The 26603-nt window shown below is 41.0% G+C and overlaps 1 protein-coding gene across 2 annotated transcripts in view; it reads right to left on the bottom strand.

Moving 5' to 3' along the window:
* The window catches only part of CFAP92 (cilia and flagella associated protein 92 (putative)), a 94954-nt gene that overhangs the window by 38403 nt on the left and 29948 nt on the right, over window positions 1-26603 (bottom strand). For both annotated transcript variants that reach the window (XM_075574977.1, XM_075574978.1), the window contains exons 7-9: window positions 26406-26590; window positions 23708-23824; window positions 12986-13170 (exon numbers count right to left, since the gene is read on the bottom strand). In XM_075574977.1, the coding sequence (XP_075431092.1) occupies window positions 12986-13170; window positions 23708-23824; window positions 26406-26590 (487 nt within the window). The remainder of the gene's footprint in view (window positions 1-12985; window positions 13171-23707; window positions 23825-26405; window positions 26591-26603) is intronic.

Genomic DNA, 26603 nt, shown 5'->3' with positions numbered 1-26603 from the left:
GAAGCTGAGTCTACAGCGGAACACATAGGGCATAAGACAGGAACTACAGAGGAATCCCATTTACGACTGTGGACGTTATGTCACTGGACTCCGCTGGGAGATAATGTAAACAAATCGGGGATGCCAAAATAGATCAAAGGCAGCGAGGGTCTAAGGACTACCGAGTGATTTCCATCTGGGGTCATCGCCTGCTTGCTGTGCCTGCATGCTGTGCCTGCTTTCTGTCCCTGCATGCTGTGCCAGCTTTCTGTCCCTGCATGCTGTGCTTGCGTTTTGCCCCTGCATGCTGTGCCAGCTTTCTGTCCCTGCATGCTGTGGTTGCTTGCTGTCCTGCATGCTGTGCGTCCTTGCTGTGCCTGCTTTTTGTCCCTGCATGCTGTCCTTGCTTTCTGCCGCTGCATGCCATGCCTGCTTTCTGCCCCTGCATGCCATGCCTGCTTTCTGCCCCTGCATGCTGTGCCTGCTTTCTGCCCCTGCATGCTGTGCCTGCTTTCTGCCCCTGCATGCTGTGCCTGCTTTCTGCCCCTGCATGCTGTTCTTTTTGCCTGTATTATAGGGTCCGTTTGTGAGTGCGCCATATCTATTTTTAGATATTTGATAGTAAATACGTTGTTTACTGTGTGTGTTCCTTCGTCTTTTGAAGACGAACAAGGAGACCGGAGGCTGTTTTCACACATCCCATTTTACTGAAAGTGTGTAATCGGGTAAACAGGGTTAACCCATCAGGTGCTTCAGAAACAAAGTAGTGGTTGATGCACGTAGATAATCCCATTCATAAGGCAAATCACCGCAAACTACTATTAAATATATGTGTGGTCTCTCAGCAACTGGCTCAGCTATGAGCACCAATCGTGTTGTGTTTCAAAGGGACTCACGGTTCTGTAGTTTGAGATGCCGAGCCTTGGTAATCCAAATGATGGTTGTTGCACTGCCAACCCTCTCGCAACGTTCCGTCGCGTAGGGCGGTCACATGACCGGCGGTGATGTCATCAGGAAAGCCAGCAACCACCCGGCGTGCTATCCGGAAGGGGAACAAGGTAGAAACTCCTCCCACAGGAGGCTGGAGCGGAGCACAGCCGTCAAAGAAGCGTTTGTCAAAGGGCTGAAACGCGTCAGAGGATCCATCAGTTGTACACTGTTGTCCAATAAAGTTCTTTAGTCACCACCACTGTTACCCTCACTTCTTTGACGGCTGTGCTCCGCTCCAGCCTCCTGTGGGAGGAGTTTCTACATTTTACTGAAAGGCTTGAATATCATCTGCACATGTGTGTTGGTCCTTATTTAGCAGCTTGTGGTTTATTTAAACACTGCACCATTATTCTCTTTTTTTCCATTGTGATTTATATCCCAAGAGAATGTGTGCTCCTTTTGTTGCTTTCGCGTACAATAAACACACTGATGAACCTACAGTATCTTTAAAAGTAAAATATCACAGAATTTACAAGTCAAGCTATTTTGAGGTCTAAATGTTTTCTAATTAGTGAATTATATACAGTACACAATTATTTCTAATGTTGTTCTTCCAAACCCAATAATAGTCATCTAAATATGGAAACACAAAACAATTCAAATTCTGATTCCTATATTTATTTTGGCAGGGGAAGGGACGATGGGTCCCCTCTCTGCTTTGATGTAGGCACATTTTCCAGTCAACTCTCTCAGCAGTCTAATAGTACACAGCTGTGAGGCAGCTTCACTTAAAGGCCCATGTATATTGGGCTCATTCATAACCTTTCCTTAAGTAAAGACATACGTTGGGTTATGATATTTGGGTTAGTGTGTGCTTCTTCCGCCTCAAGCTTTCCAATATGGAAACATAATAACTAATAAAAGTGCATAAATATGGATGTAGATTTGTTTTGTTTTTACTAGTTTATTCTTTCTTTCAAGGAAATGTGCAGCAGCAATAGAAATAAAAGTATGACCTGTAACCCTTTTTTATTCTTCGTTGCATGCAGCGGGGGGGGGGGGACGGGGACGGGTGGCAGAGCTGGGACAACTGTCCCGGCGGCTGCAGGGGACCTGGCCGGCCTGCTCTGGAAGTTGTGCCAGCCCAGAGGTTGAGCCAAACTTCTGCGTCCAGCTGTCAGGCCTCTGATTGCTGCCAGGCCCCAGCTGCTGTGGCGGACCTCTGGGCTGCCCTCCCCCGCCAGAAGTTTGGGCCCAACTTCCATATCGGCATGCTATCGGAGGCCATCCAGCCCCAAGAAAGGTGGGGAGAGGGAGAGAAGGGAGCAAGAGAGAAAAGAGAGAGTGAGAGAGGGGAAGAATGTAAGCGAGAGAGGGAGAGTGTGTAAGACAGGGAAAGGGAGGGAGAAAGAAAAGAGGGAGTGAAAGAGAGGGGAAGAAAGTAAAATAGGGAGATTGAGCGAGAGAGGGGAGGAATAGAGGTTGGTGAGAGAGAGGTGTTTGTTAGGGCTGTTATATACAGGATGTGCCGTGCGTTCCTATGCGAACGCGCGTGCACGTGTCGCATGCTTTTCCTGTATATAGTGCCGGGAGCTGCAGGTAAGTGTATATGTGTGTATATGTTGTGTGAGTGAAATTAAGTCTTAAGTAAGATTTTTTTAAATAAAAAAAAAGTTTAATAATTTTTTTATTTTTCTTTGTGCAATTATTTACCCTCCCCCCCCACACACATCCATCCATACAAACACACATACATACATACACACATACACACATTTGAGCGCAGGCAGCGGCGCGAAAAGATGAATTTCTTCCTCTTCGCCGCTGTCTGTCGGCTCCCCTCTCACTGCCGTGCACGCGAGCGGCACATCTATAGAAAGGCTGACTAACGTCAGCCAACTAAAAATCCGCGCGCGCGGCATAGCGCACACCCGCCACTATAAAACGGGCCTAAGAGAGAGAGAGAGGGGCCTCGCAAGGCTGCCAACACAAGAGGGGTCAGGGGGAGGGCGGTGGAAACTCTAGTCCTGGGCCCCGGGAGAGCGGTCTGTGGTCCTGGTTGCATGTTATATAAATCCATCAAACAGATCAGATACATTTTGGACAGACTGATACAAAGGAAATCAATTAAAAGTAAATAATAAGATCTTTTCAAAAGTACACATAGATTAACATGTAATCTTTCAATAGAACTTTATTTTAAAATGGCAATTTTGTAATCTCATTCTTAGGGCGCTTTTAATCATTATATGGTTTAACATTTAAAACATGTTGCTTGCACCAATAAAACCATGCTCTATAGTGGAGAAAATCTGCTCATGGTTAAACTGAAGTAACATCAGTTTAATAGGAGTATAAAGAAATGATATAATTATGTCTGTTTCTTTTTCAGGTGGTAAGCCTCAACTATAATACAAGGAGAGTTTATCTTTAACATGCACACACTTTCAAGTCTAACATGAAAGGAACATTTCACTTTTATAGGCATTCAATGTTTTCTTATTCCTGTTTTCTACTACTACTCTTCAACAGACTATCAAATTTTAGTTTCGGCAGAAATGTGAACTAGTTTCTGAAATGCTTACTTAAAAGATCAATCGCGCCCATAGTATTTATAGGTACAGGAAATCACAGCATTCTTCAAATATTGTGTGCCATGCTTATTCCGTATATAATATATAATTTGCTAAAGAGAAAATATATTACTGTCTACTAGATAAAATGGCTTCTATATTGCACACTTCCAATAAGGATTAAAAAAAAAAAAAAAGAGAGACAGATACTGTAATGTACCAAAGTTAAAAAACAGACCTTGTCACTCACGCCCCATTCTTTGTCCCTATTTGATAGCTGTCTGACACACCCTCGACAATTAACATGGGAATGTAACACTTTCGCTGGCCCGAGGGCCTGCAATGCCTGGCAGGATCCTCTGATAGCACAAGAGGTAAAGGGGTATGTAGCTATTTGAAATATGAATACTGGTTTAATTTGCTTTTTTATTCCCCACAGGGACCAGGAGCAAAGCGCTCTGAAAAACAGAAGCTGCAATTCTTCATACCGTCATACAGTCCAAATCTTCTATTTTGGACTGCGTTTCCATAGGGAAAGGGTAATGTCTGCCTCTTTGTATGTTAACCTGGTTTCAAGAATTCAGTCATTGCACCGACGCTGCATTTATAAAAGGCAGAGGTTCTGTGAATCGTTATCCACTTCTTTTCAAATTGAACTCGTTTTCTGTCATTTGAATTCACACATCACATACATCACATACATCACACACATCACACACATCACACACATCACACACATCACACACATCACACACATCATACATCACATACATTATACATCACATACATCACATACATCACATACATCACATACATCACATACATCACATACATCACATACATCACATACATCACATACACACCTGATCTCACCCATGCCTCCCTGCCATCTATTCCCTTATAAATTGAGTTAACCCTCTCATTTTAATTGTTGACTAACCTTAAAACTCACCCCACAAAGCATCCCAATAGCCTGCACTCATGGCTATTCACCCACACTCAGTCACTCCTACCACCCATTGTGGCCAAGCACTGCCATCTACAGCACCTATTCCCTCACCTACTGTCTCTGTAAGATCCCCGTCAAACCTCTTAGATTGTAAACTCTTCGGGGCAGGGATTTCCTTTCCTATTGTCTGATTTTGCTGCACTTATTGTATTATAATTCCCTGTACTGTATTCTTTGTGAAGCACCGAGTACACTTTTGGCGCTATATAAATAAAGACATACAAAACAATACAATGTACCTGCTTGTGTGTCTTACATTATTCCAGCTCCTAAGGCACACTAGATAATTAACGCCGGGATTCACTAAGCACCACTGCGAGCAATTACGCACCAATCCAGCATTATCCGTCATTGACATGAATGATAATTAACACTGAAATGTCATCGGAGCAAAGTGAATATTCCCCAACTAGTGATGTCAACTTCTCACAACCGAAAAATCTCAAGACAAGTGGTAACATTACTACCGCTCCCTGAATATTAATAGGTAACATTACTACCACTCCCTGAATATTAATAGGTAACATTACTACCGCTCCCTGAATATTAATAGGTAACATTACTACCGCTCCCTGAATATTAATAGGTAACATTACTACCGCTCCCTGAATATTAATAGGTAACTTTACTACCGCTCCCTGAATATTAATAGGTAACTTTACTACCGCTCCCTGAATATTAATAGGTAACATTACTACCGCTCCCTGAATATTAATAGGTAACATTACTACCGCTCCCTGATTATTAATAAGTAACATTACTACCGCTGCCTGAATATTAATAGGTAAGGTTACTACCGCTGCCTGAATATTAATAGGTAAGGTTACTACCACTGCCTGAATATTAATAGGTAAGGTTACTGTTGCTCCATGTAGTTACACCCAAACTCTGCTGCTGCTGCTACACACATACAACACAACAGCACCATACACACTGCAGCTCTACACCCAAACTCTGCTGCTGCTACACACAAACTCTGCAGCTACACCCACAAACACACACAAACTCTGCAGCTACCACACACACACACACACACACACACACACACACACACACACACACACACACACACACACACTGCAGCTCTACACACACACAAACTCTGCTGCTGCAAATACACACATACAACACAACAGCAACACAAACACACTGCAGCTCTACACACACGCTGCTGCTGCTACACACAAACACTGCTGCTGACACACACACACACACACACACACACACACACACACACACTGCAGCTACAAACAAACTCTGCAGACAAACACTTACTTTGCAGCTACAAACACACTCTCCCTCTCTCACTATGTCTGGCGTGAAGCTGTGTGCACGGAGGGAGTGGGAGGAGTCACTGCCTGGCTGCTGTCTCATGACCAATCCCCTGCCCTGTCTCAGAGCTGTTCTGACAAAGGAAAAGCTGATTGGCTAGAAATAAAAACTTGGCAAGCTGCCAAAAATTCCAGGCATTACTGAATGTATAATGGTTGGAATTTTAACCAATCAGAGAGCAGGGATTTGAGTTCATTCCTGAAGGGACATTATCTCATGTGGCTGGGCTCATTACACAATAAACACATTATATCCGCCATTCAGGCACTTGCAGGTGCATTCTTCACACTGACCATGGGAGGCGCTACTACATCAATACTGTTTGTATATACTTCAATTACAGCTAGTAGTCATGCAGGTGGGACAAGCTCTACTTGCAGAGTTCGTACCTCTCGTAGGTGTCTCTGTAGCAGTCTCACTCCTGCTGAGCAACCATTTTAAAAAGTAATGTGTTTTTTGTTTTTTGAAACCCACAGACCTGTAGGTGCAATGCCTTTAAGAGTGCCAAAATTATCAACTAATTGTGACAACTCAGCCACGTTGCAGGATCTTTGCTCTTACATTAAAGGTTGGAAGCATAAGAATCTGATAGCAAGTTTATTCTTACAGGCATAAAACAAAGCAGCAAGAAAACAAAATGCCTACTGTAGCTCCTATCTGAGCACTAACTACACATAACACATTTTGCCCCTAACTATCCCGGAAGGCTACCACGCTTACCTGTTAAACAAGACTCAAGGATAGCTGAATCAGTGTAACCAAATCAGACGACTTTGGCCTTACTGTAGGCTCTTGAGGAAAGGCCATCTCCTGTGCCAGGCACATCCTCTGGGCAGCATGACTTCCTCCTGACTAACCTCATTCACGGCTGCAGGGTCTTGCAGTTCCCTGGTACACCCTTCTGGGCAGCGTGACTTCCTCCTGGCTCACCTTGTTCACCGCCGCAGGGTCCTGCAGCTCCCAAGTACACCCTTCTGGGTAGTCCCCAAAGCCTCTTGACCTGTCTCTGCGGGTTTTGGATCAAGTAGCACTGACAGATAGCCACTTCCTGCCTTTTAAAGCCCCACTATGGAGCCAATTGTCCACATTCTAGTACAGCATAAACCTAGTGTGTGGTCTGCCTGGCTTCAGAGTGAGGGAGTTAACCCTTCACTTCCTCACAACATATATTGCAGGGCTCTCCAATTAGGTTTCCAAAGGGGCCAGTTCAGACACAAAATAAGAGTAGAAGGGCCACAAGAGTTACTTTACTTTTGGATACATTAAAAGACATAGAAATGCTTAACAATTTTGGAAGTATAATTATTTTTAATACCTGTAATATATTTATATTACCTTAGCTTACAAGTGAATTTTAGTGTGAAAAAAATGCACTGTGCTGTCTGAGCAACTACAATGAAGTTAGCAGACAATTCAAGGACTACTCCAAGGCCCTTTGTGGCTGGGATGTGTCCCTCAGACTGCCACGTGAACAGCCCTGATATATTGCTAATATTAAAAATATATTTTGTAAACCATGTCAAATTAAAAAATGGGCCACATCAAAATCACAACAAAAAATCTGATTACATGTTTGAATCATATATACCCATGGCATTGGCTATTATAATACCTGGGCATGGAAAAAACTCACGTTTTTTGTAGGTTGAGGTATAATTATTGTGCCACATAATTTAGCTGCCGAGAGAGCAGTGTGACGGTAGGGGGAAACCAGGCTTCTAATAAAAGGTTAAGGCCTCTGGTTACCCTGAACCTGTGGGGTCCCTGGTACCTCCATAAGCCAGGGACCAGGGTTAATACATGCAGGAAAATAAAATGACCATGTTTCTTCCTATTTCATGTTCCCTTGGCCCTAGAACTGTGAAATTCTGTGTGTATCAGTTTTAGGGGGGATATTTGGGTGGAAATGCAATGATTTTGTTTGCAGGAGTTCGGGGGGCCAAAATTGCCAGTAGTCGTTTAATTCTCCCCGACGAGCAGGCATGATTTGCAGGTACGCGGGGTGAATTACACCGGTGCTTCCCAGTGTCCCCCAGACTCCTGTAGTTCGAGCCCAAATATCCCCAAGTTATTTCCCTTATAAGTATAAGGTCCCCCAAAGTATATTCTGTTATAAAATTTACTTTGTGTTTTTACATTTACTATTAGGCTCTATGCAATCGGCTAGGGCATATGTTTAAGGTGCCAGCTAGTCTGCATAGAGTCCATTGATGAAAGAGGAGACGGGATGTTGAGAGGTGTCAGGGTACTAAGTGGACGGGGCAGGGTGGAGTACTGGGTCCAGAGAACAGAGACCCCCTACGGGGAGGAACCTATGGTTTGCCAGACTAAGTGGAGCCTGCCCAGTAGGTGGCAATGGGTTGACTGAGGGAAGCGGCAGAATGTCGGCGTGTTTCCCATTGGTCAATTTGTATGTCCCGCCCACAGGACATCCCAAGCCGGCTTCGCATGTCCCCTTCTCTGATGTGAGCCAAAGACCAAGCCCCTCTTACTATTGGCTAGCGGGAGGAATTCCCATGCTCTAATAGGTCGGTCCTCCTACCTCCATGCTGAACATAGAACAGCGGAGGGTATGTAAGGTGGTGCCCCAGTCAGAGTACCAGACCATCCTGCGATTTGAGTCAATGAAGCTAGGGCAGGCTTTTCAAAGTTGCTTTGTTCGAAATAGCAAAGCAACTGCCTTCGTTTTGAAAGTAGAAAAGCCTGCCTCGCAGAGACTAAGTCCTGCATTTTGTGGCCAAGTTTTACAAATCATGTACTGGGTCCCGATCAGGATTTTCTGTTGGATTTCAGTCCAAGACATCCGGAACTCGGTTCCGATCAGTGTAAGCCCTTGCAAGTGGGTGCCCTGCACCTAGAAAGGTAGATCTCATACCCCAGACCCCAATAAGTGTGTACAGTATATTTTTGTATTCTGTATTTCCGTGTGTTTCCAAGGTTTTATTTCACTGCCTGGTTTTGCCTATTGACTGATCCCTTAAATATAAATGTTGTTAAAAGACCTGGACTACTGCGACAGGCTTACGATTTATTTTTCACAGCATTGCTAATACTTTTACCAAAGTTCAATTATGAAACACATTGCACCGGCATAATTATATTTTATGATACTTAGGATCCCTTTATACCACATACAAGCGAGTTCAGAGCACCTTAATGCACCAATTTAATCAGATACGCATTAAGGCCTTAATATCTTTTTGCAAACTATGTAATAAATCTTATTTTGGGTGACACACAGAGGCAACAACTATCAATTCAAACAGAAATTGTATGAAAGATTAGAGGCATGTAAAGTATTATCTAGAAAATATTAAAGTATATCATATCTTTAGTTATGAGTTGTAAACACACACACACACACACACACACACACACACACACACACACATACACACACACACACACACACACACACACACACACACACACACACACACAGCAGTGTTATTCTGCAAACACCTTCCTGGACCTGTCTTCTAGCACTAAAAGGTGTCTTGTGGAATCCCACCGCCTACTGAATATGGTCCATCATTAGGGCTGCCAGCTGTCCAGTATTGAACCGGACTGTCCTGTCTTTGGACATTCCGTCCAGTAAAAAATTAGAGGTAATACTGGACACGTGTGTGTCCAGTATTACCTCTCTGGACATAGTGACCTGACCGGTTTGGGGGGCTGCTGGACTTCCACAAGCAGGGAGAGAGCAGGGCTATTGCTAGGGGCCTGGGCAGCTTCCTCCATCCTGATTGGCTGCATTACCCAGCAGCCAATCTGGAGGTCGTGTCAGGAGTCTGAGGGTGGGGCCAAGGAGAGGAGGAAACAGCATGGAGCAGAAGTATGAGAGGGGTGTGTTTGTGTCTCAAGCGCGTCACACCTTTTACCATTGTGTCCAGTATTTTTGGAGAAGCCATCTGGCAACCCTACCCATCATGTATACATAAGTATGCATACACACACGCACACTTTGGACAGTTTCCCATTTCTAATGGGAGTGCAATTTCAAGCCTTATATTTCTGTATGTTTTCAGTGTACAAAATATAGTACTAGAGAATTTCCTAGCAAATGTACACTGTTGTTCTCTGGATGCCCTCCACTTGAAATGACGTATCAGCGTTTGGGCGATGCTAGAGAACGCATATCCTAACGCTGACAAGAGTAGTGTATTAAAAACAGCAATACAGTACTAGCAAAACAAAACATTGGCCAAAAATAAATCTCAAGCTGCAATCTCCAATCAATCTTGTAGCCTGGCTTTTAAAACAATCTGTAGGTTGCCATCATATCTGTAATACATAGCTAGGTAGGAAGTTAAGCGTATATTTGACTAGAAGTTGCAGGGGCCAATAAACAAAATGTCTTTAATGCCCTTTTTGAGGACCACAACAACAATGTATATAGAAATATAAAGCAAATGGTGTGTTCATAAAATAATCTAATATTTAAAAAAAAAATGACTTACTTTTTACTTTACTGAAATATAAAGAGCTTTCAAAGCTGAAATTCTTATTTGAGATCCCACCATAAAAATGAATAATACACATAATATTATTACATAGTTTAAATCATTTAAAATGTATTTAACTTAGAAAGCAAAAGATCAAAAACCATTAGTGGGGCCAACACAATTACACTTCTAATATATTATTAAACCTGCCACCCCAAACCTCTTGTTACATGGGCCCTCGGAAAAGAAAAAGTCCTATGGACAATTTATTATTTGGGATTTCATTTTGTATTTGGGATTTAGAGACTTGAAAATATAATATATAATAATAATAATTATTATATATACAGGATATATATTTATTATATTATATTTTCAAGTCTCTAAATCCCAAATACAAAATGTTCCAATTTCCTGCATGTGATAACAGATACCCACGGATCTCAGACGGGCCTCGGCTGTGTCAGGATATAGCATTTGAGTTATCAAAAATGGAAATGTGGATATCTTGCATCAATTTGTAAGTGAGTAAATAGGTATATGTAGCTCATATCTAGACATTTCTATTCAGTGTACAAGTCTTTATATCTGTTGAAGGCTTAATTCATGAATACTACTTTAAAAAGGAACAGCTGGATAGAAGTTATGCATATTTAGCCTGAAAGCAAGCTAAGCAGAAATAGATTTACATGCTACAGTATATAACTGCTAGAAGTTCTTACCATTTAGCATGTCTAACCTAAAAACATTTTTAAGAAAATAATTTAATATCAAATAAATATTCAATTTTAATATACATCATTATAGGCCCCACTAAATACAATTCACATATACTTTGGGAATATTCAAAGGCCATTTTATACTGAAAGGTGTACGTCTACCATCCTGTGTTTTCGTATGCTCAAATTGCCATATTTGTTGTATTGGGCTGGCATGGTGAAGAGAGTTGGAAAACCATCTCATCTTCACACTGACTGAGCAGCGAATGACGTGGGTCAGTATATTATCTGCCTCCAACACACAATCATTACACTTAGACGCACTTGCTACAGTTCTTTATAAACAACACATTTTCATTTTAGACTAGATCTTTATCACTTATATATTAGTCATCTTACAGAAGATGTTTTTTTATTAGCCATAACCAGCTGCAATCAAGAGAAAGTGTAACGTAGGAACATTCCCTCATCCCTGTGATCAATAGAAAGTGTAACATAGGAACACTCCCCCATCCCTGTGATCAAGAGAAAGTGTAACATAGGAACACTCCCCCATCCCTGTGATCAAGAGAAAGTGTAACATAGGAACACTCCCCCATCCCTGTGATCAAGAGAAAGTGTAACATAGGAACACTCCCCCATCCCTGTGATCAAGAGAAAGTGTAACATAGGAACACTCCCCCATCCCTGTGATCAAGAGAAAGTGTAACATAGGAACACTCCCCCATCCCTGTGATCAAGAGAAAGTGTAACATAGGAACACTCCCCCATCCCTGTGATCAAGAGAATGTGTAACATAGGAACACTCCCCCATCCCTGTGATCAAGAGAAAGTGTAACGTAGGAACACTCCCCCATCCCTGTGATCAAGAGAAAGTGTAACGTAGGAACACTCCCTCATCCCTGTGATCAAAAGAAAGTGTAACATAGGAACACTCCCCCATCCCTGTGATCAAGAGAAAGTGTAACATAGGAACACTCCCCCATCCCTGTGATCAAGAGAAAGTGTAACATAGGAACACTCCCCCATCCCTGTGATCAAGAGAAAGTGTAACATAGGAACACTCCCCCATCCCTGTGATCAAGAGAAAGTGTAACATAGGAACACTCCCCCATCCCTGTGATCAAAAGAAAGTGTAACATAGGAACACTCCCCCATCCCTGTGATCAATAGAAAGTGTAACATAGGAACACTCCCCCATCCCTGTGATCAAAAGAAAGTGTAACATAGGAACACTCCCCCATCCCTGTGATCAAGAGAAAGTGTAACATAGGAACACTCCCCCATCCCTGTGATCAAGAGAAAGTGTAACATAGGAACACTCCCTCATCCCTGTGATCAAAAGAAAGTGTAACATAGGAACACTCCCCCATCCCTGTGATCAAGAGAAAGTGTAACATAGGAACACTCCCCCATCCCTGTGATCAAGAGAAAGTGTAACATAGGAACACTCCCCCATCCCTGTGATCAAGAGAAAGTGTAACATAGGAACACTCCCCCATCCCTGTGATCAAGAGAAAGTGTAACATAGGAACACTCCCCCATCCCTGTGATCAAGAGAAAGTGTAACATAGGAACACTCCCTCATCCCTGTGATCAAGAGAAAGTGTAACATAGGAACACTCCCCCATCCCTGTGATCAAGAGAAAGTGTAACATAGGAACACTCCCCCATCCCTGTGATCAAGAGAAAGTGTAACATAGGAACACTCCCTCATCCCTGTGATCAAGAGAAAGTGTAACATAGGAACACTCCCTCATCCCTGTGATCAAGAGAAAGTGTAACGTAGGAACACTCCCCCATCCCTGTGATCAAGAGAAAGTGTAACGTAGGAACACTCCCCCATCCCTGTGATCAAGAGAAAGTGTAACATAGGAACACTCCCCCATCCCTGTGATCAAGAGAAAGTGTGTTTTGAATTGCCTTGCTATATACAGATTATTAAGCACGCACATTCATATTGCCTGTTGCAATCTAAAAAAAGAAGTTGAAAATTACCTTTAGAAAACAGATTGGGGCCGGTATTGTGGGGAGCGATGTAGCTGAAAGGATACGTATAATTATTGGATTAAGGTCCCTTTTTTGTTCTTCTGATAGTAGTGCAGAATTTAATGCCACAGTCATGTAGCAGTCTAATATGTTAGTAGATGACTCTTGTAACCGTTCTGTGATGGACTGATCTCCTATAGAGAGAAGAAACCACAAAATTACATTCATTTGGATCGTAATTATACAGCTGTATAAATATGAAGATTTCAAATTAAAATGCGAGAAGAAATGAGCCTTTGTAACCTAAAAGGTTTCTTCTTCCTGTGTACTGAAAATTAAATACATATTTTAACATGTGAAACATAAATTAAAAACACAAGGGGTTGTATATTTGAATGTTTTCACTTCATTATAAATCCAACACATGGAGTGGCTTGTAACTGCCGCAAAGCGAAGCGGGAATTGGCAAACTCTGAAGAAGGGGGTGCTTCGAAATGTGTATCTACATGTGCTTAATTTACATTGCACATATTTATACAGTATGCAACACTGTTTATTAAGCATGTCTGTTAGTTTGGCATTGTACTGAGGTGTATTTATTTCTCAGGTTAGTGTGTATATAATCTTCCTGGTTAATCACTTTTTAGCGGTAACTGTTTGCAACGTCCAGTTCTTAAACACTTCAGATTATTTCAGTCAATGTTTCCTATAAATCACTCAGATAAGCATGTACCGCTTTCCTCAATACATCCTGCCTCGCTAAATTACACTTATGTATTGCAGCAATGTAATCCAACATTTAAAAAAATCCTATACAGAAATCAGTTATTTTCTTTATATACACTTACAATTTTTCCTTTTATAAAACACACAAAAGACACACTGTATTATATACCAACATCCTGGACTTTCACAACAATAATAAAAATACAGTACTGTAATTCCAAATACAACAAAAGATAGGGGTGCCCAATGCTACATCCAATTGACAAAACATTATTATATATAATATATACAAAATATATTCAAAATGTCATTTTTCACCAGTAAACAGTTATAGAACATAGTCGCGGGATGGGGCTTAGAGTGACCTGAAAAATGTAAAAAAATACTTTAAAAAAAGAAGTTTGTAATCATATTCCTAATTTGTCTTTGATAATGTACTTTAATCTTACAAACCACATCAAACCAAATTCAATCAGAGCTTACAAAGGGAAAAAAATGATCACAAGTAACATCAATAATTAATTGCAAACTCTGGTAATGGAAACATCTCTCACCTTTCCAATAACATTCTGGTCAATGTGCTTACCAAATGTGTTCAAAAGATTGCAACATTTAAGCATTAATTGATTATTTCTCACTTTATATAACATCATGGATAAACAGTACCATTAAACTCCTCATTAAAAAGCTTAAAATACATCTGTAATTAGAGTATGTTGAAATAAAAATATCAAAGCTTGCCGAAAATGTCCAGAAATCAGTGACTTACTGAGGGATCATTTGTTTATCTAATTTATCTAATCCTTTGTTTACGGAGTGTGAACAAAATTGAACAAACTGTTTGTATTGTGCACATTAAAAAAAAACAAGTATAAAAACGTTTGCACAAATATTAGCAAACTGAACTGAGACCATTTTGCTACTCTACCTTTCAGATTACCCGATTTCATAGATTCAGGATAGGTTACTGTAGTCCTAAAAAGGAAGTTTATTATATGTAGTTTTTTTTTTTTTTAAATAATGTAAAAATGTTACAAATCGTGACATAAAATTGGCTCATTACCAGTCATTATGGGTACTGGAATATTTGCATATACGTTATTTTAAGAGGGCCTCGTTATTCGCCTAGAATAGCAAAGACACAAACTATCATTTATAACCAAGTCAACGCCTTGTGACAAACAACCCATCTTTTGTAATCAATTAGCAAAGTTCCTAATATTGCAGTTCTTGATTACATTAATAACCGAGATCATACAAAGCAGCAGTATGGATGCACTGACTGTACTACGTGTGCTGCCCCGAAAATAATAGTTCCATTTCATTATTAGACGTCTGTAGAAATATCTATATCTATATAGAGAGAGCGAGAGCGAGAGCGAGAAAGGCAAGCTCCATAGCTAAATACTGTTATGCAATTTATTAAAGAATAAAAGAGTCAGTCGCCACGCATTTGAGAGGAATCTCTGCAAGGTTGACGTCAGCAGATGGAGAACGGGTACGGTGTCAGTACAAGGAAGGTGGGTCACCTGGTTCCGTTTTGGATAGCCTCAGGATGTAGTCGTCTGAGATGATGCAGGGCCGTAGATGGACTCTACAATGCCCCCAGTGCCGGCGATATCCGTCTGGTCTCCACTAACGTGTCGCATACAAACGGCGGCTACAGTTACAGATGAAATTGTCCTACACACGCTGTCTCCGTTTCTCCGCGGTGAGCGTCAATCACGTCAGTAAACGTCCCAATGCGTTTCGTCACATGAATGACTTCCTCAGGGGATGATTGGCTGACAATAGCCGTGAGTTTAAATAGTCTCTGCTGCCCAGCAACGGGCAACAACAAATGGATAGATCAGCTGTAGACATTGCAATAATTACATGATGACGGGATAAATTAACTCTTCTGGCTATAAGGCGGGGGAGGTATTAGTGTAAAATCTTGAATAGCTGTATAGATTAGATAAATATAGCTATAGATTGCAGCGTTTGTATGCAACACACTGGTGGAGACAAGACGGATAACGCTGGCACTGGGGGCATTGTGGAATCCATCGCCAGCCCTGCATCATCTCAGGTGACTACATCCTGAGGCTGTCCAAAACGGAACCGGCGGCTCACCTTCCATGTACTGAATTAGACAAAACAATGAGTAATTAAGAGTCAGGGTATGTGCAAAAGTCAGTGAAACCCTGGGATCATCAGCTAAATTAAAGGGAATAATTAGAATCAGGTGTTTAAATAATTAGGTAGATCTTCAGGTGTGAGTTTGGGAGGCCCCACCCTATATAAAGATCATAAACTTTATATTTACTTCTTTGTTTCTTGTTTTATACAATTAGCCACGCCCAGTAGAACTCCTTTTGACACACACACACACACACACACACACACACACACACACACACACACACACACACACACACACACACACACACACACACACACACACATTTTGTGGTAATTTGGGGGGGTTTCTGAGAGCTTGCTGGGTATCTGTGTGTTTGTTAACTTTGTCCAGCTGGTCTCAAAAAGACCCCCACTCTCCCCCAATACCTATAAAAAGACCCCCACTCCACCCAATACACATAAAAAGACCCCCACTCTCCCCCAATACACATTTAAAAAAGTAGACATACCTTGGGGATGGTCGGACCGGTGGCTGCAGAGTCCGGCGGCCGGTGGGGGTTCTGAGGAGCCACCTGGCTGGGGGTGGGAGGGCGTTGGGCGCAGGCCCGTGTCACGAGGGCCCGCCCGGAACTGGAGTTGCGGGGGATGGTGGATACCGGTAGGGGGGGGAAGAGGGGAAAGGATCCTAGTAGGGACTGAGGGGTGGGGAAGGATGCCAGGTGGTAGGGCCTGGCTGGGGGAGTGGAGGGGATGCCAGTAGGGGCCTGGGGATGATGGGGGAGGGGCCTGGGGAGCGTGGCTGGGGACTCGGGGGGGGAGCGTGGGATAAAGCCGGGCCCCCTACTGCAGATGGAGCGGCGGAGCCTGGAGGATGCCGGTGGGGGGGGGGAAGGAGGAGAGGAAAGGATCCATAGGGTCAGGACTGGTGGGGAAGGATGCCAGGCCTCGGGAGCGTGGCTGGGGACTCAGGGGGGAGCGCGGGTTAAAGCCAGGCCCCCTACTGCAGGTGTAGTGGCAGAGCCTGGAAGATGCCGGTAGGGGGGGGGAGGAGGAGGGGAAAGGATCCATAGGGTCGGGACTGAGGGCTGGGGAAGCCGATGGGATGCCGGTAGGGGCATTGGGACGGTGTGGGGGGGTGGCTGAGGAGCGTGGCTGGGCACTCAGGGAGAGCGCGGGTAAGGGCACGGCCGCCCTGGCCCCTACTGAAAGCTGCCGTTCAGTCAATATCCTGCATGTGTGTTTTTTTTAATAAATCAGTTCTGTAGTAAGAAAATCATTTTCTGTTTTTAAAAAAACAACTTTGAAAGACCAATTTTCTTGTATTCTATTTTAACAGCCATTTGCTAAGGCGCCGCCCCTTCATGTCCTGTCACAAGCCCTGGCACACCCCTTTGTCAACCCTGCCCTCCCTCTAGCACATGTCAGTGCAGGAGTGCTCATGAATATTCATGAGCTTCCACTGAGAGACAGAAGCAGAAGAAAAACAGATCCCTTCACTAATTATGTCACCAAATTTCGCCTATCAATACATGGAGAACAAATTGACCTGCAGCTATACAGTTCTTTAGGTAATTAGAGATTGCACACATAAAACTATTGAAGAAAAAAAATAAATTAAAAAAAAAAAAAAAAGACTGAACTGCAGCTTGAAGGTGGAGCAGCCATTTTTTTTCCAGGCAATATTTTTTTTCCCCTGACACGGGCCCGGTGGCGGCCGCGGGCGGCTGGGCCCCGAGTCACCGGGCCTGGGACACCAACCCCGGCAGACCCACCCTGTTGGCGGCCCTGTAGATTGTATTATGCACATATTGAATGGAAAAATCTAGAAGTGCTGCTTTAAGGCTATTGGCTTCTAGATGCTGTTAAGTGACCACTATCACATTTAACCCCTGGCAGGTGGGTTACAATTTTGTCTTATGACCAATGGGTTTCTTCTATATCAAATGGGGAATTTAGGTAAAAAATACAGCCTAATCGGCTGCTTCAGCTGATTATAGAATAAACGCCTAAGAAATGAGGAGGAACAGCTATGCCAATTACTTTGTAAATAGGAAGTTAATTTTCCTGAACTAGTAAATATGGAAGTTTGGCTTGCACTGGCCCTTAATAACCATCAGACAGCAGAGAAAGCCATCGTGTCTGTGGATTAGATGCACGGCTTAGTTTGATGAGTTTGTTACTGTGTATCATTGGGATGTCAGTACTCAGTAGAGATACACACAAGGGAATTCTAGGTTGGGAAGTTTCAGAAAAAGGTAAAAGACTGTGGTAGTCAGATTTTAAAGCAATGGGTGATACAAGCAGATTTGTTGGGCCTAATAGCCCTTATTTGCTGACTATTTCTTGGTTTGTGTACAAATTATATTTCTCTTTATGTTCCTGCTGAAATGTAATGTCCATGCTTTATATACCTGAGGCTTTATGGAAAGTATAATCTAGTTTGTCTTTAGTTACAAATCTGAATAGTAAATGCTGTGGGAGGAATCCATCAACACCAACTAAACATTCTGAGAGTTCATCGGGGCAGCCATATTTATAAATCCCTTTAAATAATAATGCTAGCCTGTGAATCATGAGCAATTTAAGGATTATTTTTGTAACAAAGTTTACGAACACAATCTTGGGTGGTAGCTGTAAGCAGTGATGTTAGTGTCAATATGTGACAAGGAGGATCTAACCCAAGCTTACAGTATTGCCATTGAGGAAGCAGAGAAAAGTGAATTAACTTTAAAATGATTGTCACCGTTCTTAGCTGCCACGGATGCATTTATACATTATTCAGGACTTTATAAAAAGATAATCCAAATTGTGACATTTAGGAATAATTCAGACTTCGGTGATAAATTGAAGACTCCACTTAATATAGTGAGGCCATTGATGTTGAGAATGAGTGAAACTAATTGTCACTGAATAACACACATTTCCTATGAGAACTGACAGGACAGGATAAAGGTAGCGGAATACTACAAAGTGCAGGCCTCAGGCCCACTACTTGTACGGCTTCTTTTCATGTTAATAAAGTGTCTCAGCATTTTCTTGGCATGGTGCCATTATACCCCCCTCCCCACTAGGCAAAATGACAGCTTTGTGAATGAGTGGCCTGACACATACACATACTGTACACCTTTAGTGATCTTTTAATTTGCTATATGCTATACAGTGGAGGTTTGTTGTCACCTTTGTCACCCACCATAACTTATATAAAGTATGCTAAACCTTCCCAGCCTTGGAAATTGCGAAGCCAGTACAAGCAGCCTCACACTGAGACCCAAAAGGTCAAAGCAGCTGTCTGAGTGCTTTCACTGGCTTTGCATCTAATCCCATGCTGTGCTTAAAAGCTGTGTGAACAGCGAGTATTAGCTTATAAGGGTTCCATCTAAAAATGAATTTTGAGCAAAAGGTGACACGGTGTGCTCATTTTCATGTCATTTCCCAGAATCCCTTGCCTCAGTGGAAGCACTGTATGCTACTGTAGGTGATAATGGTGAAAGGCAGGGTTGCAGACCTGTCTAAGACATGTGAATGTGCTCACAAGTGATCTTTTTATTTGCTATATCAAACCTGGAGTGCCCAAATATAGTGAGAAAAGTACATCCAGTTATAACTGCACTGTATATTACACTATTAATCAGCACTAACTGCACTGTATCTCACACTATTAACCCATTATAACGACTCTGAATCTTACACTATTAACCAGCTATAACTGCACTGTATCTCACACTATTAACCAGCTATAACTGCACTATATCTCACACTATTAATCAGCACTAACTGTATCTCACACTATTAACCAGCTATAACTGCACTGTATCTCACACTATTAACCCATTATAACGGCACTGAATCTTACACTATTAACCTGCTATAACTGCACTGTATCTCACACTATTAACCAGTTATAACTGCACTGTATCTCACACTATTAACCCATTATAACGGCACTGTATCTCACACTATTAACCCATTATAACGGCTCTGAATCTTACACTATTAACCAGCTATAACTGCACTGTATCTCACACTATTAACCCATTATAACGGCTCTGAATCTTACACTATTAACCAGCTATAACTGCACTGTATCTCACACTATTAACCAGTTATAACTGCACTGTATCTCACACTATTAACCCATTATAACGGCACTGAATCTTACACTATTAACCAGTTATAACTGCACTGTATCTCACACTATTAACCAGCTATAACTACACTGTATCTCACACTATTAACCCATTATAATGGCTCTGAATCTTACACTATTAACCAGCTATAACTGCACTGTATCTCACACTATTAACCAGCTATAACTGCACTGTATCTCACACTATTAACCCATTATAACGGCACTGAATCTTACACTATTAACCTGCTATAACTGCACTGTATCTCACACTATTAACCAGTTATAACTGCACTGTATCTCACACTATTAACCCATTATAATGGCTCTGAATCTTACACTATTAACCAGCTATAACTGCACTGTATCTCACACTATTAACCCATTATAACGGCACTGTATCTCACACTATTAACCCATTATAACGGCTCTGAATCTTACACTATTAACCAGCTATAACTGCACTGTATCTCACACTATTAACCCATTATAACGGCTCTGAATCTTACACTATTAACCAGCTATAACTGCACTGTATCTCACATTATTAACCAGTTATAACTGCACTGTATCTCACACTATTAACCCATTATAACGGCTCTGAATCTTACACTATTAGCCAGTTATAACTGCACTGTATCTCACACTATTAACCCATTATAACGGCTCTGAATCTTACACTATTAATCAGCACTAACTGCACTGTATCTCACACTATTAACCAGCTATAACTGCACTGTATCTCACACTATTAACCCATTATAACGGCACTGTATCTCACACTATTAACCCATTATAACGGCACTGAATCTTACACTATTAACCAGTTATAACTGCACTGTATCTCACACTATTAACCAGCTATAACGGCTCTGAATCTTACACTATTAACCAGCTATAACTGCACTGAATCTTACACTATTAACCAGCTATAACTGCACTGTATCTCACACTATTAACCCATTATAACGGCACTGAATCTTACACTATTAACCAGCTATAACTGCACTGTATCTCACACTATTAACCAGTTATAACTTCACTGTATCTCACACTATTAACCCATTATAACGGCACTGTATCTCACACTATTAACCCATTATAACGGCTCTGAATCTTACACTATTAACCAGCTATAACTGCACTGTATCTCACACTATTAACCCATTATAACGGTTCTGAATCTTACACTATTAACCAGCTATAACTGCACTGTATCTCACACTATTAACCAGTTATAACTGCACTGTATCTCACACTATTACCCCATTATAACGGCACTGTATCTCACACTATTAACCCATTATAACGGCTCTGAATCTTACACTATTAACCAGCTATAACTGCACTGTATCTCACACTATTAACCCATTATAACGGCTCTGAATCTTACACTATTAACCAGCTATAACTGCGCTGTATCTCACATTATTAACCAGTTATAACTGCACTGTATCTCACACTATTAACCCATTATAACGGCTCTGAATCTTACACTATTAGCCAGTTATAACTGCACTGTATCTCACACTATTAACCCATTATAACGGCTCTGAATCTTACACTATTAATCAGCACTAACTGCACTGTATCTCACACTATTAACCAGCTATAACTGCACTGTATCTCACACTATTAACCCATTATAACGGCACTGAATCTTACACTATTAACCAGCTATAACTGCACTGTATCTCACACTATTAACCCATTATAACGGCTCTGAATCTTACACTATTAATCAGCACTAACTGCACTGTATCTCACACTATTAACCAGCTATAACTGCACTGTATCTCACACTATTAACCAGCTATAACTGCACTGAATCTTACACTATTAACCAGCTATAACTGCACTGAATCTTACACTATTAACCAGCTATAACTGCACTGTATCTCACACTATTAACCCATTATAACGGCACTGAATCTTACACTATTAACCAGCTATAACTGCACTGTATCTCACACTATTAACCCATTATAACGGCACTGAATCTTACACTATTAACCAGCTATAACTGCACTGTATCTCACACTATTAACCAGTTATAACTTCACTGTATCTCACACTATTAACCCATTATAACGGCACTGTATCTCACACTATTAACCCATTATAACGGCACTGAATCTCACACTATTAACCAGCTATAACTGCTCTGAATCTTACACTATTAGCCAGCTATAACTGCACTGTATCTCACACTATTAACAAGCTATAACTGCACTGTATCTCACACTATTAGCCAGCTATAACTGCACTGTATCTCACACTATTAACCCATTATAACGGCACTGAATCTTACACTATTAACCAGCTATAACTGCACTGTATCTCACACTATTAACCAGCTATAACTGCACTGTATCTCACACTATTAACCCATTATAACGGCTCTGAATCTTACACTATTAACCAGCTATAACTGCACTGTATCTCACATTATTAACCAGTTATAACTGCACTGTATCTCACACTATTAACCCATTATAACGGCTCTGAATCTTACACTATTAACCAGCTATAACTGCACTGTATCTCACACTATTAACCCATTATAACGGCACTGAATCTTACACTATTAACCTGCTATAACTGCACTGTATCTCACACTATTAACCAGCTATAACTGCACTGTATCTCACACTATTAACCAGTTATAACTGCACTGTATCTCACACTATTAACCAGCTATAACTGCACTGTATCTCACACTATTAACCCATTATAACGGCTCTGAATCTTACACTATTAACCAGCTATAACTGCACTGTATCTCACACTATTAACCAGTTATAACTGCACTGTATCTCACACTATTAATCAGCACTAACTGCACTGTATCTCACACTATTAACCAGTTATAACTGCACTGTATCTCACACTATTAACCAGCTATAACTGCACTGTATCTCACACTATTAACCAGTTATAACTGCACTGTATCTCACACTATTAATCAGCACTAACTGCACTGTATCTCACACTATTAATCAGCACTAACTGCACTGTATCTCACACTATTAACCAGTTATAACTGCACTGTATCTCACACTATTAACCAGCTATAACTGCACTGTATCTCACACTATTAACCCATTATAACGGCTCTGAATCTTACACTATTAACCAGCTATAACTGCACTGTATCTCACACTATTAACCCATTATAACGGCTCTGAATCTTACACTATTAGCCAGTTATAACTGCACTGTATCTCACACTATTAACCAGTTATAACTGCACTGTATCTCACACTATTAACCAGTTATAACTGCACTGTATCTCACACTATTAACCAGTTATAACAGCACTGTATCTCACACTATTAACCAGCTATAACTGTATCTCACACTATTAACCAGCTATAACTGTATTTCACACACAGCACATACATGTTCTGACATATTAACCCCTTAGGCACCGCAGGCATGTCACACATCCCATGCTGTTGGCTGTATTATTACTGTATATATTCTGGTTTTGTTTTCTCTTTGCGGTGGAAGAAATACATAAAAGACACAGTATAATATTGTTAGTGTAGAAGCCAAGGATAGGGTCACTGTGGCAAACTTGACAGACGTGACACATATGGATACATTCGTGGGCGTTTGCTGGCTTTCCCTAAATTAAGTAAACCCCACACATACTTTGAATGTTTTCATGTAAGTGAGCTCAAACAATATTGAATATAGAGAAAGGTATGCTGCCCATTTGCCAAAGTAAAATCAGTGCATACAGTAAATACCTGCAAGAAGAGGCATAAGGCTTAGCTTCAATGTCACACATCTCCTTTCCGCTTGGGGTGATAATGCGCATGTTAAAGCTTTGACATTTTTCTTGGTTCCAATGCTTTGTCTTCTGACTGGTAAAATATTGGTAAAAATACAGATTAGAATTTTTTTTTTTTTAAAGTACAGTACTTTACATGAGAAAGTTAGAATTCATGCTGCTTTATTTTGTATGTTTTAGCAATATCTGAACGGGGGAGTTTCCCAGGGCTGAACCATACTATTGTGAGTTCCGGGAACCCTGTGTTGCTGAGAGATTTTGTTCTTGTTCCTAGGTCAGGTTCACCCCAGTGGGGTAATAGAGAGCAGCAGAGTGATCTTGACGTAACATCTTTGTTTTCTATTAGGTGATTCTAGTGGCTATCTGTGCAATTTCTTATCTGGCGCACAACAAAAGATAATGTAAACCAGAAGGTCCCCAACCTGCAACTAGTGGGGTTCACCTCCAGGGAACCTCAGCCCCCAATTAGTCTACAGAAAATAAAGTATATTATAATAATAAAGTATAATTTTAATATGTACTACATATAGATATGAATTTTGGTATTTATGATGAATTTTTAAAAAAAATTTTTTTTTTTTTTATTATTGTTAACTATCCGTAATAGGCTTCATGATAAAGGCAATAATTTTGCCCCATAATTAATTTAAAGAAAAGTCTGATTTACTAGATTTTTTATTTTATTTTAAGTTTTCAATTAAAAAAAACAGCAAGCATAAAACAGTATCATTTTTTGTTATTTAATATCTGCCAGGAATCTACTGTAAATAAATATTTGAAAACAAGGCAAGTTTCCTGGACTATTTACTTTAGTTCTTAAAAACCTTAGTACTAATAATTTACCGTTTATTTAATTTAAAAATTAAATGTACATATTTGGAGCTTTTCAATGATGATAATTTTACATACTAATTCGCGTAAAAAGAAGTAGTTGCAGGGTAAATTGGAGTAGATCAGAACTTGGAAGATAAATTGATTTAAGAAGTTCCATGAACAATATGCTCACTTGTACTTCCCTGAAACACTTGCATTCTGATCATTATTATTCCAGATTATTGGTATCTCCCAGAGACACTTTTCACCGGAGGGTTCTTGGAGTGATTCTTAAAGAATAACCAAGACTTCCGTTACCCACCCAAATAATAGAAAAGTATTGGGGGGTGTATACCTTCATTTCTAGGTGGTGCTTCACACGTTAAATAATTCAATAGAAAACAAACAAAAAACAGAAAAGAAGAGAGGGTTTGAGCACTATTTATACCTCACAAAAGGAATAAGCAATTTTATTAATAAACAAATCAATTCCTATGGGAGCTATAAAGAGTGCTCAAAAACGCTTTGCTTTTGTGTTTTTAGTTTCATTTGAGCACTTATTAGTAGCTGTTCAGAGCCAGGGACTTAAGGAAGATGTAGGTATATGATTATACTCTGTCATGTAATTAAAGGATGTCACTTTGATATAAATAAGGAAATAATATTTTAAATACTGGAGACATGACATAAATCCCATTTGCCATTCACTATTCCATGCCAAACTCCTCCTTTTTTCAACAAACCAGCCATTCAAATCTACTGAGTCTGAGAGAACTCGGTAATTACTATGGTTTATTGATCAATCACCTGGAAACGGTAGAAATATCAGTTCTTTTAAGTCCCACTACCAGAGGCTTCCCATCCATTGTCAAGCACAGGAAGGAAGCGTGATTACTGCAGGTAATAAGCTCGCTCCAAAACAACTGGTACTGCTCACGGCAGCGTCAATGTTTAGCATAACTCGCTGCAAATATTTTAAAGATGAAGTCCCCCACTCCCCGCTACTCTCATCTTTAAATAAAGATTTTTACGTTCTGTACAGTGATCCTTTCATTTGCGTGTATGATGCAGCACCCCAGAGATATCTTTCATTTTGAGGGCAAAGAACAAATAGATTTGTGTCAGCCAGCGCTAGGTATGCATTGTGTTAACGATCCAGTGCTGGGTTTGTATTCCTATTTCGTGGCCCGTTTGAAGTATTGACATAATAGAGGAAGATTTGTAGATAGACTGACCTGGATCATTCGTACACTGCTGAGACACAGTTGTATGGAAGGTATGACATGGCTGATACAGAGTTGTATGGAAGGTATGCATACAACTGCGAGGTGGCGTGTACCTCCCTGCGAGGTGGCGTGTACCTCCCTGCGAGGTGGCGTGTACCTCCCTGCGAGGTGGCGTGTACCTCCCTGCGAGGTGGCGTGTACCTCCCTGCGAGGTGGCGTGTACCTCCCTGCGAGGTGGCGTGTACCTCCCTGCGAGGTGGCGTGTACCTCCCTGCGAGGTGGCGTGTACCTCCCTGCGAGGTGGCGTGTACATCCCTGTGAGGTGGCGTGTACATCCCTGGTAAATGTGACCGAGAGCAAAAAATGGAACTCGACACCAAAATAAGTATTTATTTGCCCTGATAATTCTGCACCACGGCTGCTCAGACCATGAACATTAAGCACAGAGTAAGGAACTTCAATGTTAGCCAATTCCATGACTACTTTGCCTTTAGTGTTCACACTTAATATATGCAAAGTAATATATTTAATCCATTCTTAATAGGAATCCAATCATGTGTGTTCCTGCAAAGTTATCTCTGCTTCAATGAAGAGGCTGCACGATCTTGTACTCACCCTTTGAGGACACTGCATCTGTTTTCTGTTCTTTTACAGACCATCTCGTATTACATTTGAATTTCTGTAAAGTCTCCATATCGAGCATATCCGCCGGATTCACGATTGACTTTCTTGTTGATCTACATCCCACTGACTTTTCTAGTGAAAGAATGTTTCCTAAATCATAATCAGTAGTTATTGACCTATGAAAAAGAA

Source organism: Ascaphus truei, chromosome 17 (genome assembly GCF_040206685.1).
Source record: "Ascaphus truei isolate aAscTru1 chromosome 17, aAscTru1.hap1, whole genome shotgun sequence".
Taxonomy (NCBI): domain Eukaryota; kingdom Metazoa; phylum Chordata; class Amphibia; order Anura; family Ascaphidae; genus Ascaphus; species Ascaphus truei.
This window is presented reverse-complemented; position numbering and strand designations above follow the sequence as displayed.